Source organism: Erythrolamprus reginae, chromosome 3 (assembly GCF_031021105.1).
Source record: "Erythrolamprus reginae isolate rEryReg1 chromosome 3, rEryReg1.hap1, whole genome shotgun sequence".
NCBI lineage: Eukaryota > Metazoa > Chordata > Lepidosauria > Squamata > Dipsadidae > Erythrolamprus > Erythrolamprus reginae.
In genome coordinates, this window is record NC_091952.1 from 70879305 (window position 1) to 70898108 (window position 18804).

Here is an 18804-nt window from a genome sequence, read left to right on the forward strand (position 1 = left end):
AGGGCATCGTGTGTGCATTAGAGGGGTGTAGGGCATTAAATTATGGGTGTGCGCATGCAAAAAAGTGTGCATGCGCACACTTGTGGCACCTGAGGGGGAAAATGTTTCTTCATCACTACACTAAGGAGTGAATGTCTCAAACTACTGTTGTTTCATATTACTGCAATTACAATCATAATACAGGTAGTCCTCGATTTACAACAGTTTATTTAGCAACCGTTCAAAGTTACAACACAGAAAAAAGGACTTATATGACTATTTTTCACTATTATGACCTTTGCAGCATCCTTATGGAACATCATCAAAATTCAGACACTTGACAACTGTCTCATATTTATGAGCCGAGTTGGCGCAGCGGGTAGAGTGCAGTACTGCAGGCCACTAAATCTGACTGCTAGATCTGCAGGTCAGCGGTTCAGATCTCATCACCGGGTGGGTGGTGGGCACATTTCACTATGCACTGTTTTATGTTGTGTGTAATATAAATTTGTTAAAAATTAATTTTTTAAAAAAAGACCTTCCACCATTTTTGTAGGCCAGCTTTGGACCCGTTCAATTTTGCCAATATCTTTTTGTAGGTAAGGTCTCCAGAACCGAACACAGTATTCCAAATGTGATCTCACTAGCACTCTATACAGCGGGATCACAATCTCCCTCTTCCTGCTTGTTATACCTCTAGCTCCGCAGCCAAGCATTCTACTTGCTTTCCCTTCCACCTGACGGCACTGCTCACCCATTTTGAGACTGTCAGAAATCACTACCCCTAAATCCCTCTCTTCTGAAGTTTTTGCTAGCACAGAACTGCCAATACAATATTCAGATTGAGGATTCCTTTTGCCCAAATGCATTCTTTTACATTTGGAAATCATTCACTTAACAACTGAGGCAAGAAAGAGCGTAAACAGGGGTGGGCTGCTGCCCGGATTGGGGGGGGGGGAGAGGGAACGCAGTGGGGTAGCGAAAATGGAGCTCCACCCCAGAGCACCCAACTTGCACTGAAATATGTTGAAAGACAATGCATGGCGTCCTGCATAAGTCAGGTCCACAGTGCGGTAGTAAAAATTTTGGTAGCCCTTCACTGGACATGAACCAGGGCAAGCCTCACCTAACACATTTCTCACTTAAAACAGAATTATTGGGCTCAATTGTGGTCATAAGTCAAGAACTGCTTGTAGCATCCGGACTACACAGGCTTTAAATATGACATAAAACAATTATGGCCTATTTGCTGGTGAAAAGTGAAGATAATAAAATGTGTACTGGGATTACTCATTCCCGGTAGTACAAGGCGCCCATCGGGCTCTCCTTGAACTCTTTCTCGGGAGAGACGGGAAAGGGAATCTTCCCGTATTCGAAGCCCGCCACCCAAAAAACTCCGCCGGGGGACGCTTCGGTCTCTCGAGGCAGGCGAAGGGCCTTCAAAGCGGGCACAGCCGCCAGCACCGGCGGGAAGGAAGCGTCCAGGCGCCGGGTCGGTTCTCCCTCCTCTCCGCCAGACGCTTTTTCCAACAGTTTTCTCGGGCGGCGCGGGAGGGCCACGCCCCGGGGAAAGAAGGCAGAGCTCAGCGCTGCCCGAGGAAGCTTCGCTCGGCCAGGGAGCGTCCGTCCCTTCCCCGAACCTAAGCCAGGCATGGAGCAACTTTGACGGGGCTTCCCGCCGACGCGCCCGGACAATGGGACGGGACAGGGCAGCAGGTGAGTAGCTGCAGGTTCTCCAGGCCGGCCCGAAGGCGTCGCCGTCGTCGTCGTCTCCCGCCATCTTCGACGGTCAAGGGAGTTTTCGAGCTTCCCGGCCGTCGGAGCGCGCTTTCTTGGATAAGGGAGCGCGGGGCGCTGTAAAAAGGACCCGTTGGGGGAGCCTTTCTTTCCTTCCCTCACGCGGGTCAACAGGTGCTCCACAAAAGGAGGCCAAAAGGGGGCTGCAGCTTCGCTCTCTTCTCGCAGAGACGCAAGCTGTACTTTTCCGGACCCGGACAGGGGAATTGGGCTTAAGCAGCCGGGAATGGGCGGGAGAGTCGGACCCCTGTTGGCAGCCTTGGCTGGACGGGTGCGCGCGTTTTGTGAGGGGAGCAGATCCGCTGAGGGGCTTTTTTTGCTTTATTCCCGCGGCGTTTGCAAGGCCGCGGTCGGGAGATGCTTTCTGTTTATAATCTTGTATCCTGGGAGACCAGGCACCGCTTATTTTGAGAAAGAAAAACCCGCCGAGGGTTTTGGGGTTTTTTAAAAAAAAAAATTTTTTGCAGGCGACTCTTCAAGAAGCGGGAGCGAATTGTTGTTGCAAACGGTTCCCCGTCAAAGGGGGGGGAAAGGCAAATTCTGTGGCGGCTCGAGTTACTCCTCCGTCCGCTCCGGGGTGTAATAGTACCTGGGGTTAGATCCGTTTTCCCCTTTTCCAGGCAACCGCTCGCGGATTTCCAACCCCGTTTCCTGCCGTGGGTGTGAGGAGAGAGGGGGGGGGGGGTTTAAAAGCACCATAAGAAATGCAACAGAAAACCTTTGTGGGTTAAATACAATGAGATCTTTTTTAATACTACCACAATAAATTAATACGTCTTTCAGTGGATACTCTGCTATATTTATTTAATGCTTACAGAGACAGAGTTTGCATGTCAACTCTCTTGCAAGAAGTAGATGCTTGGAACAAACTTCTAACAGACATGGTTGGTAAATCCACAGTAATTGAATTTAAACATGCCTAGGATAAACATATATCCATCCTGAAATAAAATACTGTACAGGAAATAGTATAAGGGCAGACTAGATGGATCACGAGGTCTTTTTCTGCTGTCAATCTTCTATGTTTCTATGATTCTAAATTAATGAAATCCAGAATAAAATCTATATAAAAGACAGAACCTGGTAGTTCTGTTTCCCCCGTTCAATGGGAAAATGTTCCCCACTAATCCACAACAAGTATGGACTGTACATTGTAAATTGTAAATGTACAATTGTAAATTGAACATCTGAACAGTAGCATTACAGTGAGGAGGGGGAAATAAAGTGAAATGATAAATTGCAATCCAGTGTTTTAGATATAAGTCTTCAACAAAGAAATAATGGATAAATAATGATGCATTATTGCAAAGACTGGCAAAGGAGGACACAACCTAGACCAATAAAAAATTGGAAAAAAAGAAGAAGAAATGCAACAGAGAAACCAAAAGTTTTTTTAAAAAAAGATGCAAAACGCCGGCCTGTTTTTTCAGGACGATACTGGAGGCTGGAAAGAAGAAATAAACTGTCTCTCATCACCACTGCTTGACATGAATGAAGTATTGTACAGCAGGGACAAATATAAAAGGGTATCCGTTTCCAACTGCCCACAGTTTTCTAAGACTTGTTTCCCACAGTTCCCTTGACTTGCTCTTCTCTCCGGTTCAGTTGCACTTCCGGTGCTGTAGAGGGCAGCAGGTATCCGGTGGATCAATATTCAAAATAAAATTATGTTTATAATTTGCAGTGGAATAATGGGGTAAGCAGAACAGCACAAATGTTTGATGAGGACGCATGTGCAATTTCGCAATACTGTGCTAACATAATTGCATCTGCTGAGATACTTTTTGGTCTGGGCTGATGGCATGGAATCTTTATTTTATTTATTTTATCAAGTCCATATTGGTAATATGCATAAATATATTGTTTATATACATGAGATGGGTACTGATAAGAGGGAACATTAGGATAGGGATGATAGGCACGCTGGTGCACTTATGCACATCCCTTAAGGGGAGTCTACTACTGGGGGAGTCCCCAATACACAGTACATGTATGGAGGGCGGCAGCAGCCTCCAAACAGTTGCTAGTAAGGACATTTCTGTTGGCTTCAGACTGGATCCCAGCACTGGGAGTTTTCTGATTTCCCAATGTGTTTAAAAACATCCTTATTCTTCCTTCCTCCTTACCTGCCTTCTTGAGTCATAGGAGAAAAGAAAGTGAACTCTGCTACTTGTTTGGGCATGGCTCCTTGATCACACAAGGAAAAATGTATTCCTGATCTACTGTCTCTTCCACTTCAATGGCATTTGCAAGATAAGGAGTGGGCAGGTGCTTGTAATCTTTAAAGTTGGAGATAATGACCCCATTCACAAGACCTGTGCAATCTCTCGGGTGTAACCCTAACTTGCTTTTCAAAAGCAGAATAATTTTTGATCATAACATAAATAATAGGAATCAAGGAGTTCAGCCATGATTCATTCACCTACTCCATGCAATAATACATGACAAAGAATATTCCAAGGATTTGTTTCTGCTTTGAAGGTAACCATTTCCTGCCTTTCTAGTTATAACTGGGAAACATATTGAAGTAAGTTTTCTCTCTACAGGAAACTGACATGTAGATCAGTGATTCATTTGCTAATCTGAAAGCAGTTTGCGCTTCTTAGGAAACTTTTTTTTAAAAACTTACTACGGTGGTAACTCTACTTACAAACTTAATTCATTCCATGATCAGGTTCTTAACTAGAGTTTGTAAGAAGAAGCAATTTTTCCCATAGGAATTAATGTAAAAGCAAATAATGTGTGGAATTGGGGAAACCACAAGGAGGGTGGAGGCCCTGTTTCCTTCCACGAGATTCCTAGAGAGGCCCCATGGAGACTTCTCCCCACCTTTTCCGGCCCTGTTTCCTCCCAGGAGATTCCTAGAGAGGCCCCACGGTGGCTTCTCCCTGCCTTTTCAGGTTACAGTTTCAGAGGCTCGGGTTTGTAAGTGGAAAATGGTTCTTGAGAAGAGGCAACAAAATGTTGAACACCCGGTTCTTACCTAGAAAAGTTCGTAAGTAGAGGCATTCTTAAGTAGAGGTACCACTGTATTAGGGGTCAAGTTCTGTTATGTTTGAGGTTCCCATTGTATACACAAAAACAGACTAGCAGTCAGTTGACTCTATCATCAATAGCAGTGAGATAATATCTTTCATTGCACCCAAGGACAGCAGGTCACTTAGGGACACAAAAAAGAGCATGTAGCATAGACAAATAATCTTGAATGCATTTGGATCAATATTAAAGGGGGTGGGGCGAAATGACATTGCCATAGGCCACCCAACCAAACAGGAAGTAGATGAACCTTTTGCTAGTCAGATAACTAAGATATGTAGGAAGTACATCACAGTAGTATTGGGGGATTTTAACTACCCTGACATCAACTGGGAGACAAACTCTGCATCGTGAAAGATCCAACAGGTTCCTAACAAACCTAGCAGACAACTTTGTTTGCCAAAAAGTAGAGAACAAGGGGACCAGCAATATTGGATTTAATTTTCACTAACAGAGATGAAATGATAGAAGGTGTTGAAACTACAGGAACCTTGGAGGCAAGTGATCATACAGTATTGGAATTCAACATTATGCAAACAAACATTTCAATAAATTTAGAGAAAACTTGTGAAAGATTCCATGGATGAGAATCGTCAAGGGGAAAACAACTCAAGAAGCTTGGGAAATTTTGAAAAGTGAGATTATAAAAGCCCAAACTAGCACAATACCAATGAAGAAGAAAAATAATAGATCTCAAAAGAAACCAGCATAGCTGCATAAAGAACTCTGACAAATTGAAAAACAAAAAGGACAAGTATAAAAAGTAGCAAGAAGGGGAAATAACTAAGGCAGAATATCAGCGAATAGCCGGAGCCTGTAAAGATGAAGTGAGGAAAGCTAAGGCTTGCAACAGAAGTAAAAAGTAAAAAAGAAGCTTCTTCCAACATATTAAAAACAAAAAAGTCAAGGAAACAATTGGTCCATTGCAAAGAGAAAGTGGCCTTTGCCTTATTGCTCAGCCAAGGTCCTTTCTCAATACTGTCAGTAATATGTTGGGAAGAGGTCAAGTGACACTAACAATCCATTCCAGCAACAAGCAAAGATCACTAATACTGTATTAGAATAGTAATTCAAGAGGAACTGTTACCAAAGCCAGTGCCGGCTTGCTCCATATAACGGTAGTGTTAATTATGAAAGAACTGTAAACAAAGAGATCACAGGCTGCCTTGTGAATATCACTGATCAAATAGAATATCCAGGAACAGATGCTTCAAAAAAAATTGCAGCCAAAGCATGTTTGTGGAATAAACTATCCATTTAAAATCCAGAATTTAACAACCAAACAGTGTAGGTTATATAATTATAATTCCCAATAATTAATGGGAAGACTTTTGTGGGAAACATATAATTAAATCTTTCTTAATTATTTTTGCCTAACTTATCATAAATTGATATAATACTGTACATGAGGTACTAAATTATATAGTCTCCCATCAGGTTATTTGTTCTTTTTTCAGTGGGAGACAACCAGTGCCTGCCAAAATCTTGGGATTACAATCTCCCTAACACTTTTTTATTTGGCCATGTTTATTTGTGTTAATGGCTGTAATAGTCCAAAATATCTAGCATATAAACATACGGTACTTCAATCCATTAATATCAACACTGATGTGACTTAACCTTAAAAGTATAATGGGTTTCTGAGTTTCTTCCTTTATGTTGTAAATTCTTCTGGAAACTATTACTTATTAATTCATTCAATTTGAACTTGCCTGACTCCAAATGACTATTACTGATCTTAATATTCTATTTTAAGTGTCGGGATGTTTGAGAACCAAGCCTGAGAAGGAAAAGCTGATGTCACTGGTCAGGAAGAGGTAGGGTGGGATCCTATTCTGGCTCAGGGCCTGCTAATTGTTCCTGGGGTATGTAGATTAAATCAAAGTCTCCAGCACAGGGGCCACCATACCACAGCTTCCGATTCAACACAATGGCAGAAGGAAAACAGTACAAATTCATAGCAGTGATTGGATCCACATTAAACCAGGTTGGAAATTATTGGGAGATGCTATCATAAAACTAATTAGTTCTTCTTGAATGTTGCAACACAACTTTCCAGCAATTAATCTGCAATATCTTTTGAAGGTTTTAAGCTTCTGTTTCATCTGCAAGTACATCCTGTATATCAGTAGTGGGTTCTACTTACCTTTGTTACTGGTTTGGGAACGGGATCACGCAGGCACGCATACGTGTTTTGTGCACGTGCAATGCTTCTGAGCATGTGCAGAGCATTTTTCATGATGGGCAGAGCCTCCCGCCACCGGCGTTACCAGTTCACTGAACAAGTAGCAATCCACCACTGCTGTATATGCTATTATACAGTACTTGAAAATGTTAAATGCTTTCATATTTCTTCCTATTGTACTCTGTGTTCCCAGACAAAATAATTTCTAAAATAATTTCTATTCTAATATTGCAAAAAATATAGTGATCAAAGGGCTTAGCTGTTCTTGATTAATTATGAGGTTTTAATGTAGATGTGCAGGAGTTTCATAGGAAGTACGTCTATAAATTTGCTTGCTTATGGCTCAAATAATATCTTAAGTCAAAGTACAGAAATCACATTATGACTTTAGTCTGTGAAACTGACCACAGACTAAACCATTTACAATTTAATCAATCTGTGATTATTTCCTAGCAACAGGAATGAACTGGTTACTGTTTGTAAAGTAGCATTCTTCCTTTGGTATACAGTCATTATTTGCTGACATTATTTATTTATTTATTGGATTTGTATGCCGCCCCTCTCCGCAAACAAGGCTGCTGCAAAACTCTTCAACATGTGAGAGATGAGCAACAGAAAGAAGAGCCATTTTGCTTCCAAAAGATCTGAAATAAAAGTTGAATCTTCCTTCAACAAGTAGGGTAATCTCCCCTCCCCCATTTGAGTGAATATGCTAATTTAAACAGTTCAAGACACTCTGTGTTATACACTTCAACAAATCAGGAATCATCAGAGAATATAAGAAGATTTATTAGAATGACCTTTTGCTTGCTTGCTTTCATAGCAAATACAGTATAAATCAGTTGTTTTACTCTGCTCCAACTACGGATACCTGAAAGTGACAGATTACATATCTAAGCTATGATTTACCGGTACTTAGTAAACATAGTTGCTCAGTGAGAAAGATGGACAGTCTCCAAATTCGATATATAAATGAAATAAAATGAATGAATAAAAGTAAATAAATGCTATTGGAGTTGTACAATATATTCAATAATTCAATACATTTAAATATGGTTTATATGACAGAAGCTATGTTAACTTGACACTCTTAGTCAAAATAACACAAACCATATTATGACAGGTCTTTTCAGAGCAAGTGATATGCTGTAGTATTCAAATGCTTAATTGATATCAAATTTATACACCATCAGCATAAGGCATTCCCCAAACAAAAGGCTTTGCTACTACATCTTTTCTGGAATGAAAATGGTGTGTGTGTTTTCTTCATAATAACACCCTTATATACAGCATCAACCAAAGTTTTAAGACATCCCAGAGGAGTTTTAGAGACCTAGCTGGGTCTCCGTTTACTTATTTATTCTTTTTAAAGTATCTGTTTTCCTCCAACAAACAACTTCTAATTCATTAATTCAGAGTTCTCCTGTCTCCTTCAGAATTCAGTTATTTATTATTTATTTATTTACTTAATTCAACTTCTATGCTGCCCAATCTCGAAGGACTCAGGGTGGCTTACAATAAACAATATAAATACTATACAATAAAAAATTCAAATATAAAATCTAAAACAATAAAATCCTCATTTAAAAAATCCATGGTAGAACAGTCACAACAACATGCATACATACCATTCATACGATATACGTGATGGTTGTTAGTTTATGGCCTCCAGGCCTGCCGGCAAAGCCAGGTCTTCATGGCCTTACGGAAGGCCAGTAGAGTGAGAGCAGTATGGACATGGGGGGTGGGAGTTGATTCCATAGAGCTGGAGTGGCAATAGAGAAGGCCCTCCAGCACGGTCCCGCCAACTTGCATTGCTTAGTCGACGGGACCTGGAATTGGCCAACTCTGTGCGCTCATCTGTGTTACTTCACTTCTTAAAGGAAAGGACCTGTCTTGTACCTATAGCAGGCTAAGGAGAAATGGAAGCCCACCGATACCATTTAAAATATATTTTTCAGGAGAAGGAAGAAAAAAATGCAATGAACAGGGGAAGTGACTTGTGCTTGGTGGGCTATAAAAGTTCCTTGGGTTTTGAGCTTCTGCAAGAGTTATCCTCTAGCATTATTACAGTACAAGATACTAAGAAACACAGCCCATATAAATAGAATAGCCTCATGGTTATAACATCATGCTGTACTCCAAGTTTGTTAATGCTGCTCCATGAACACTTAAGAATTGCTAGCTTTTCCCAGAAAGTGACACACAACCATTTTAATAGATTATTTTACTTTGTAGACATATTGTAGTACAAACTCTGCTTATAATGAAAACATCTTTGGTGACTGCAGCAGTTTTTTTAAAATTCTTATTTGACTTCTGATACTTCTATTGTTATGGAAGTCACTTTTAAAAGCTGTGGGACCTATTTGTTTATCTTGAGACAAAATGAGATGGAGTGGGGTGCGATGGAATGGAAGACTCAGCCATGCTTGCCTCAGATGGATCCCAGTGTCTCCTTTAAATGGAAGGAGACTTTCCAAGATCATCATCGTTAAATTGGATATAACCTATTATTATTATTATCATTGCAATTCAATTTAGAATAATTGCATTTGACTGATCATTGTTTATTGAATCTGTGTCTTAACTGCAGAAAGAGTTGATTTCTAATTGCAATTCTTAATGCAAATCTCTGCAAAAGTTCTAATTGCCATCTTTTTTATTTAGATCAGAAGAAATGGACAATTACCGGTATACTTTTTGGCGGGATGCTACTAGCAACCAAATTTACATATGGAGCAATGGAACAGACCTGCAACTGCAGCACAGATATCACTTTCCAGGAATTTAGGACAAAATTAGCTCCTGAGATATGTTGTTTGAATTTCACAAGGACTAAAATTGATACTTTGGACTGGAGCATCTTTGCTGGAACGGTAGGGTTGAAAGAGCTGCATCTATCAAACTGTGATATATCACATATTAAGAATGTAAGTGTTGATTCTTTTAGCCTGGAAATTCTGTACTTGGACCATAACAAATTAAATTGGCTTCCAGATAATTTCCTGAGACATGCACCCAGCCTGCGTGTTATTCACTTGGAGAACAATCAACTCCAGAATTTATCTGAGTTATTTCTGGAAACATCTAACCACATTCAGGAGATCTACCTTGATTTCAATAATTTATCTTCTCTTCCTTCTGGGATTTTCAAACCTTCCCTTCTCACCCTTGGTCTCTCTCACAACAGTTGGGATTGCACTTGCAACTTTCTTGAACATATAGGAAAATATATCCTTAGGTCCTTTGACATTGTTTGTCACACGCCAGAACATTACTATGGCATAAATATAAAAAATATTTCCAAGGCGGAATTGTGCCAGGCTCATAGACTCACAGCTCTGTTTATTTGTTTGCCTCTGGTTGCCGTTCTTGGCTTGGTCACCTGCTATTTTTGCAAGCACAAAAGGAAGACAAAGAGAAAGACGGGCTACGCTCTTCATAATAGAAAGGAATGCCAGTTGGCTACAGTGGAGAAGAATGGAACCAATAGATCAGATGATCATCGGTGCTCAATTCCACCTATTATGACTGCTCACGATGCTGCCGGGAGTGAAAACAACTTGTTGAGAAACCAGATTTTGCTTAAACCTTCAACTGCACTATTAGAGAGCAGCAGAGACCTATATGAGGAAGTAGAGATTAAACATGGGGCTTCTGATGATTCCTTGACATGTAGGAATCTCGACCAAGAAAAGTTGGGGACAACCAAACCAGTCGTTGAAGAGGAAGAGACAATAGGTGGGGAACCCGAAGCAGAGACATTGAGTGTAACAGATGTTCTGAGGGATTCGGCAGACCGTGAGAGGCTCTACATGAACAAATCAGTAGATTATTACAACCTTGTCCCGGGGATTGAGTTAGAAGACTCAGACCACATGGAGAATGAGAATGTTAACCTTTGCTGAGGCTGCTTGTCGGAAGAATAGGATTTTATTGTACATTAAATTGAACTCTTGATGTGGAGGAGCAACTTACCGTACATATAAAAAGGAGAACATATCATGGGTTTTTTTCTATTTTGCAGAACTAGACAAGTTTGAAAGGAACATCCATTGTAATTAAACATAGAAAAAAAGCAGTCGTCTATAAGTTTGAATAGTGGGACTAAGTAGGCTATCTAACTGAAGTTCTTACCCAGACCAATGATACTGTGCCTTTTAGCTATGTACTTAATGGTTTTCAAAGTTAATACTTCTTGAGAGAAAAGACTTCAAATGCAAACTTTTTTTTTCAAAACCTGAGGCTTGCCAACCCCATATGAATAAGAAAGGGGAGGTCATCTGGCACAAAAATTTTCATTCCCTTTAAGAAACAACTTTCCATTTCTTAATTCACTGCTCTCTCATATTTTTATATTACTATACTAAGAGCCGTGGTGGCACAGTGGTTAGAATGCAGTATTGCAGGCAGCTGCTGCTGATTGCTGACTGACTGCAATTTGGCAGTTCAAATCTCACCACCAGGCTCAAGGTTGACTCAGCCTTCCATCCTTCTGAGGTTGATAAAATGAGGACCCAGATTGTTGGGGGCAATATGCTGACTCTGTAAACTGCTTAGAGAGGGCTTTAAAGCACTGTCAAGCTGTATATAAGTCTATATATACAGTACTATTTATATAATATATTATTTATATTATATAAAATTCTGCATGATTTGCCACATGGCTTTTCCTTCATGTTTTTTCCAAGTCTGCCTCCTGAATTCTGACATTCTGTCTCCTAATATTTGTTCTTGCATATGAACTAGTTTTTCCAATCAACCTTCCTGCATGTTTAGCTACATCAGTCTTGGATTGTCTCCAATTCTTTAATCATTCCTATTTCAAATTCCTGTCAGGTGGAAACACTGCTTCCTGGTGGAAAGGATTGCATAAAAACATACTCTTAAAGGATTATTTTGGCTGTTAAAATATTTCAAACACTATATCGTCATTTAATTAACACACTTTCTAACCTATCCAATAATAACAACAGTAATTTGCTTTCATTTGTTTTGTTCTCACAGTGGTTTGGAATTGGCCGAGTATTGGAAAGATTTCTATAAGTTAAGTGAAGGCTAATGGAACAAAAATAGGTTGTTGGTACAAATCACGTGAAATATCATATATGTAATGGATATATGAAACGGATGTCCATGTGCTGCCTCTAAGTTGCTTGAGGCAGGCAGGATTCCCTTGGGTACCATTTGTTGGGGGTCAGGGGAAAAGGAGGGTCTTGCCTTCTCTTTCTCCTCAAGATCCCCATGCACAATTGGTAGGCCACTATGTGACACAGAATGCTGAACTCGATGGGCTTTGGCCTGATTCAGCTTGGCTCTTCTTACGTTCTTATGTACTTGCATGTGCATTGGGTAGACACTATTTGGTGTGCCCTTGGTGCTCGCTTGGTTGTTTATTTGCAGACACCTCATTACCAAACTAGGGTAACATCATGAGTACTAGTAAAGAACAGGGATTTTCTCTCATTTTATATACTACTACAGGGATGTCAAACTCGCAGGCCGTGGGCTAGATGTGTTGCACGCTGGCCACGCCCACCCCCATTTTAGCGAAGGGAGGAAAAGTCACAATACATCACATGATGACAACATTTCACTACCTATAGGTGTGAAATCTTTATTTTTCTGGCAATTGGAACATTTGTGACATTATTCCATCTTAATCTTTTAATATTATGTACTTCACTGCCATTAGCACACTAAAATGTAAGGTCTTTATCACAGTTAATTATGCTTCATCACTTCATTATATAAGAGTCACATTTATACAAACGCTGTTGCTTATTACTACATTTTCACAGTTAAACAAATGTTAAGAACTGGTTCAATCAAACCATTTGCAGTTCAAATTTAGGGAAAGTAAGAGGGATGCTATTTTTATAATTTTCTCGGTGCATTCAATATTCACAAAATCAGGCATACACATTCTCTCACCAGTATCTTAGACTAATGGTCCAAAAATGAAGAAAATCTGATTTTTTTCAAAAATCTAAACTGTAAGAAATAATTTGATACTGACATTGCTTACTGCAAAAATGTGTGTGTGTGTATGTGTGTGGTGTACATACAATTGTATATGTATATACCTTTTATACAAAACAGTTTTATCTATGTTATTGTAACTTGTTTCAAAAAAGAATAAAATAATATTGCTAAAAAGGAAAAGCTAATTTAATACCAGATTAAATATATTATTGTGGAATAAATGTTTTAAAAACTAAAGAAACTACAACAGTACTTGTTTTGTTCCTATTAAAGGCTGTAAGATTTTTCAAAATACCTGGTTTATTTAAAAAAATCTATGGTAAATTGATGACTTCAAAGCATGAACATTTTAATGAGTGACTCTTGTCTTGTTATTTAAACCATTAAAGCCACATAGTCTACAGTCTCATATTTATCACTCTCTGGAATCTCATACATGTTCCTTGATCGGTTAGTCCTGTTTTTATTATCCCTCTAGGATATGGACATGCAAAACTGGACATTTGTTCCTTTTAGCTCAGGATTGGGTTGGCGACAGAGAGCAGCAATAGGAAAGTTCTAACGCCAAGTCAGAAAAGCATTATATACCAATGTGTACACTCTGGTGTTCATGTTCCTTTCATTCCCTCACTCTATATCAGCTGTAACTAATTGCATGCAAAAGGTATTGGTCATCTTACCATTGTTAAGAAGAAAGATTCCCTATTCATCTCAGAAGTACATCTATGTGTTAAACTACTGAAGTTTGCAGATGATACAACAGTGATTGGACTCATTCGAGACAATAATGAATCTGCATACAGACGGGAAGTTGAACAACTATCCTTGTGGTGTGACCAGAACAATCTAGAACTGAACACACTCAAAACCGTAGAAATGGTGGTAGACTTTAAGAGAAACACTTCCACCCTTCCACCTCTCACAATACTAGACAACACAGTATCAACAGTAGAGACCTTCAAATTTCTAGGTTCTATCATATCTCAAGACCTAAAATGGTCACCTAACATCAAAAACATCATCAAAAAAGCACAACAAAGAATGTTCTTTCTGCGCCAGCTCAGGAAGCTCAAACTGCCCAAGGAGCTGCTGATTCAGTTCTATAGAGGAATCATTGAGTCTGTCATCTGCACCTCTATAACTGTCTGGTTTGGTGCTGCAACCCAACAGGACCGACATAGACTTCAGAGGATAATCAGAATTGCAGAAAAAACAATTGCTGCCAATCTGCCTTCCATTGAGGACCTGTATACTGCACGAGTCAAAAAGAGGGCGGGTAAAATATTTACTGACCCCTCACATCCTGGACACAAATTGTTTCAACTCCTACCCTCAAAACGTCGCTACAGAGCACTGCACACCAAGACAACTAGACACAAGAACAGTTTTTTCCCGAACGCCATTACTCTACTAAACAAATAATTCCCTCAACACTGTCAGACTTTCTACTAAATCTGCACTTCTATTCTACTAGTTTTTCTCATCATTCCTTTCACCCATTTCCTCCCATGTTGACTGTATGACTATAACTTGTTGCGTATATCCTAAGATTTTTATTAATATTGCTTCTTCATTGCTTATTTGACCCCCATGACAATCATTAAGTGTTGTACCACATGATTCTTGACAAATTCCTTGTGTGTCCAATCACACTTGGCCAATAAAATTCTATTCTATTCTATTCTATGTGTTACAATTTCATTTCTTCCCTTATTTAAATCAGAAGTTTTCTTAGTAGACCAGCAGAAAGCATTACCAGTCTGTAAAATGGAACTGCTTTTTGTTTTTATTTTTTAACGTAGAGAATTAATAGGGAACAGCATCACACTTAAAGGTGCAAGCAAGGCAGGATATTCAAAGGTGTTCATGCTGTTCATATTTACTAGTTTGTAAATCTTCACTGCACAAATAATTGATCGGCAAATCTAGCCCCCTAGCCTCATAGAACTCAATTCCCTCCCCATTCCTATTTAGCATAAGTTGTACATGAAAACTTTGGGCATCTGTCATCATGGGGGTCAAAAGTCTATCCTTATGATATTCCATTATACATCACCGTTGAGTTTTAACATCTAGCTCTGGCTGACAATATGAGTGCATATGATTAGATGAATGTGGATGATTGCTTTTTTAAAAAAGAATTGGGCGTTTAGATTCATTTTCAATTTAGATTTCTAATATGTTTTCTTTGTATTTTGTATTTATCCCTGTTGTGAGCCACCATGAGTCTAAGGACAAGGAATAGAAATATAAATAAATAAATAAATAAATAAATAAAATCTCTTCCCTGGACTTATTGATTCTGAATGAGATGACAGACTTCCAGGTAGAGTTGGTGTGCAATTTGAGGATATTCCTGCATTTTTCAGATCTCGCTTGAGACACGGATGGCAGCCATGGCCAGGACAAACTTTGCACAATTGCATCTTGTATGCCAGTTGTGCCTGTTCCTAAATTGGGAAGCACTACTCACAGTCACTCACACCTTTGTCACCTCGGATTTGGATTACTGCAATTGGCTTTACAAGAGACTGTCCCTGAAGAGCATTCAGAAGATTCAGCTGGTCCAAAATGCACTGGCACAGATAGTATTGGGTGCTCCATGGTATACCTATGTTAAAACTGCACTCTGATGGCTCTCAGTAGACTTCCAGGTGTAATTCAAGGTGTTGGTCATCACATTTAAAACCCTACATGGCATGGGAACAAATTACAGTGGCACCTCTACCTAAGAATGCCTCTAATTATGAACTTTTCTAGACAAGAACCGGGTGTTCCAAGATTTTTTTGCCTCTTCTCAAGAACCATTTTCCACTTACAAACCCGAGCCTCCGAAACTGTAACCGGAAAAGGCAGGTAGAAGCCTCCATGGGGCCTCTCTAGGAATCTCCTTGGGGGAAACAGGGCTGAAAAAGGTGGGGATAAGCCTTTGTGGGGCCTCTCTAGGAATCTCCTGGGAGGAAACAGGGCTGGAAAAGGTGGGGAGAAGCCTCTGTGAAGCCTCTGTAGGAATCTCCCGGGAGGAAACAGGGCCTCCACCCTCCCTGTGGTTTCCCCAATCGCAGGCATTATTTACTTTTACATTGATTCCTATGGGAAAAATTGCTTCTTACAAACTTTTCAACTTAAGAACCTGGTCATGGAACAAATTAAGTTCGTAAGTAGAGGTACCACTGTACTTATGTGACCACCTCTCCCCAGTGGTTTCTGCCCAAACCACCAGATCTGGCATAATGGGCATAAACATAGCCCCATCAGTGAAGCAGCATCACTTGAAAGCTCTCTTCCCTTTCATTGTGCTGCTTCACCCATGATATAGGTCCATGATGGCGAATCTATGCCATGTGTGCCATAGGTGGCACATGGAGCCATATCGGATGGCGTGTGAGATTTGCCATGTTTCGGCTCCAGCGCGCATGTGCGCGCTGGCCAGCTGATTTTCAGCCTTGGGAAAGGCCGTTTCATTTTCCAGGCGCTTTAGGAAAGCGACACCCCAGAGGCAAAAAGAATCCCCCAATGGACAAACCGGAAGTTCAGGAAAACTCACTTCCGGTTTTCCGTTGTGCCGTTTTTTCCACTCTGGAGGGTTCACAAAAGCTTCCAGAAGCCCCGGAGTGCAAAAACAGCAAATGAGCAAACCGGAAGTGCGTTTTTCGAAATTCTGGTTTGCCCATTGTGCTGTTTTTTGCACTCTGGAGCTTTAGGAAGCTTCCCTGAACCCGCTGGAGTGCAAAATACAGCAGAACGGGAAACTGGAAGTGGGTTTTCCTGAACTTCCGGTTTGCCTGTTTGGGCATTTTTTTCACCTACCAGGCTTCAGAAAGGCCTGTGCCCATGCATGGGGGGCAGCGTGGTGGGGTGAGCTTGCGTGGGGGGGAGGGAAGGGTTGTGGACATGTGCATGTATGCTAGCACATCCACACACACCCCTTTTGGCATGCAAACCAAAAAAGGTTCACCATCACTGATATAGACAGTCAAATACCCGATCCTGCTGACCTATTCACCCAGTCACTGGGACCAGGGGGCGAATAGAGCTCTCTTGTGGGTGTAGGTGTATCTTTTATGTTTCTAATAAGAGTTATTAGGGGCCTCAACTTGGTTTCTTTTATCTAATGATCTGTGATTGTGTTTTGTGCCTCTGTTAGATTTAACTGCATTAGTTATACACAGAGCTGATGAATTTTTGTTGGATAGATGAATAAAAAGTAGAGGATCACACTACCCCAGCAAGCAATACATGTGCAGTCCACTAACCAGAGGCTTCCCTGCGACTTGTAATAATATCTTTAGTAAAAGCTCTGTAGATCCAAAGTAAATAGCTATTGGATATGCTTCCAGACTACTCGTCATGCAAACCAAACCTCCTGGCCATAACCGAAGGCCATCACAAATGAAACTAATACAGTTCAATTGCAATTCTTTTATAAATTTACAGGATACAATTTTGTTTGGCCTTTTCTCATTGTTATTTTCAGTGGTATACTTTCAGTAAACCAGCTGTCAATTGATGGATGGAGATAAGTCCAGATAAAAAAAAAGACTCGCGGGGGGGCGGCGGGAGGGAACAGAACTTGGCTTAGCTTAAATATTTAGGTTCAGATCAGTAATGCAACGATAAACACTTTAAAAGTTTCTTCCAAGTGAACCACGTTAAGTGATCCTTGATAAACAATGCAGTGATGCTGACTGAGGTCAGACCAACCATACAAGGACAAAAGTACTTTGAAGGATAGATTTACAGGCAGCAATAACTATGGCAGGCCAAGAGTTTGTCATCTGTGAAATAAATTATAATCTTGTGAGATGGCAGAGCTATAAATTCTTGCCTGCGTAAACTCCCATCTATTTCCCTGGGGAATTCAAAAAGAGCAAATGTTTAAACTATTTTTCAGGGTCAACTTTCAGCATTAGTGGGACTGAACTGAAAGTACTGCATAAGAATATCAGTGCAATTCACATCCATTTCCTTTTTCCCCTCCATTTATTTAGTGAATAATGGATTATGTTTTATCACTTCTCTCTCTCCAGATAGAGTCCTGGTCCAATATATATTTTTCCTTTCCTTATTCAAAAAATATTTTTTCTGAAAGCTTTCTCTTATTCATGTTTCCATTAAAAAGATGCTCAACATTAATCAGAAAAGGGGGAAATACTATGTAAATTTAAATGCAGTAACCAACCATCCTTATATAAAGATAATATACCACATTTTAAATTCAGAAACCAAGGGGAAGTCTGACAGAAGACGAGAAGGGCCACTTAAAATATAATAGATGTTTTCAGTCAAAGGGCCTGGTAAGAATTGATCTTCTACAATCATTATTGCAAGGCAATATATTTAAAAGATTGGACCAAGAAGAATATTAAGAGACTTATGCTCTTAATAGATGATGGTGTGGTTTTATGGAGATGTGTTCTTGTTGATTCCTCTACTCCACCTTCAGAATAATTGATGTGGAATCCTGGAGCATCCAGAGGAGACGTCTTCAAACTTGGCAAATTTAAGACTTGTGGGCTTCAACTCCCAGAATTCTGGGAGTTGAAGTCCACAAGACTTAAAGTTGCCAAGTTTGGGGACTCCCTGATCCAGAGAGACAAAAGGGAGCCAAGAGAGATAGTTTCCCTTTGCTTTCCGGAGTGAAGAACCTCCATTGCGTCCCATTCCTCAGCTTGCAGTATGATCAGTCCGAATCAAATCTAAAATTCTGAGAAAGTTCTGGTTTTCCACCGTGGAATGTATATGCACAAAGAGTAAGAGCTTATGCATCCTGAAAAGAGGGGAAAACTCATTGCATTCCTCTACCCAGTGATGGGCTC

General features: G+C 40.2%; 1 protein-coding gene across 1 annotated transcript; it reads left to right on the top strand.

The window, feature by feature from the left end:
• The first annotated feature begins 1342 nt into the window (after nt 1–1342).
• Nucleotides 1343–14666, top strand: LOC139164104 (uncharacterized). Its single transcript, XM_070745782.1, has 2 exons — nt 1343–1695; nt 9668–14666. The coding sequence occupies exons 1-2, from the start codon at nt 1674–1676 to the stop codon at nt 10906–10908; spliced, it is 1263 nt and encodes a 420-aa protein (XP_070601883.1). The 5' UTR covers nt 1343–1673; the 3' UTR covers nt 10909–14666.
• The last annotated feature ends 4138 nt before the right edge of the window (nt 14667–18804 follow it).

What these genes read in the sequence shown, in the direction of transcription:
- LOC139164104 (XM_070745782.1), top strand. Translation starts at nt 1,674, where the DNA reads ATGGGACGGGACAGGGCAGCAG. An exon ending in GGGACGGGACAGGGCAGCAG is followed by an intron (nt 1,696 to 9,667) that starts GTGAGTAGCTGC and finishes TTTTTTATTTAG; the next exon opens with ATCAGAAGAAATGGACAATT.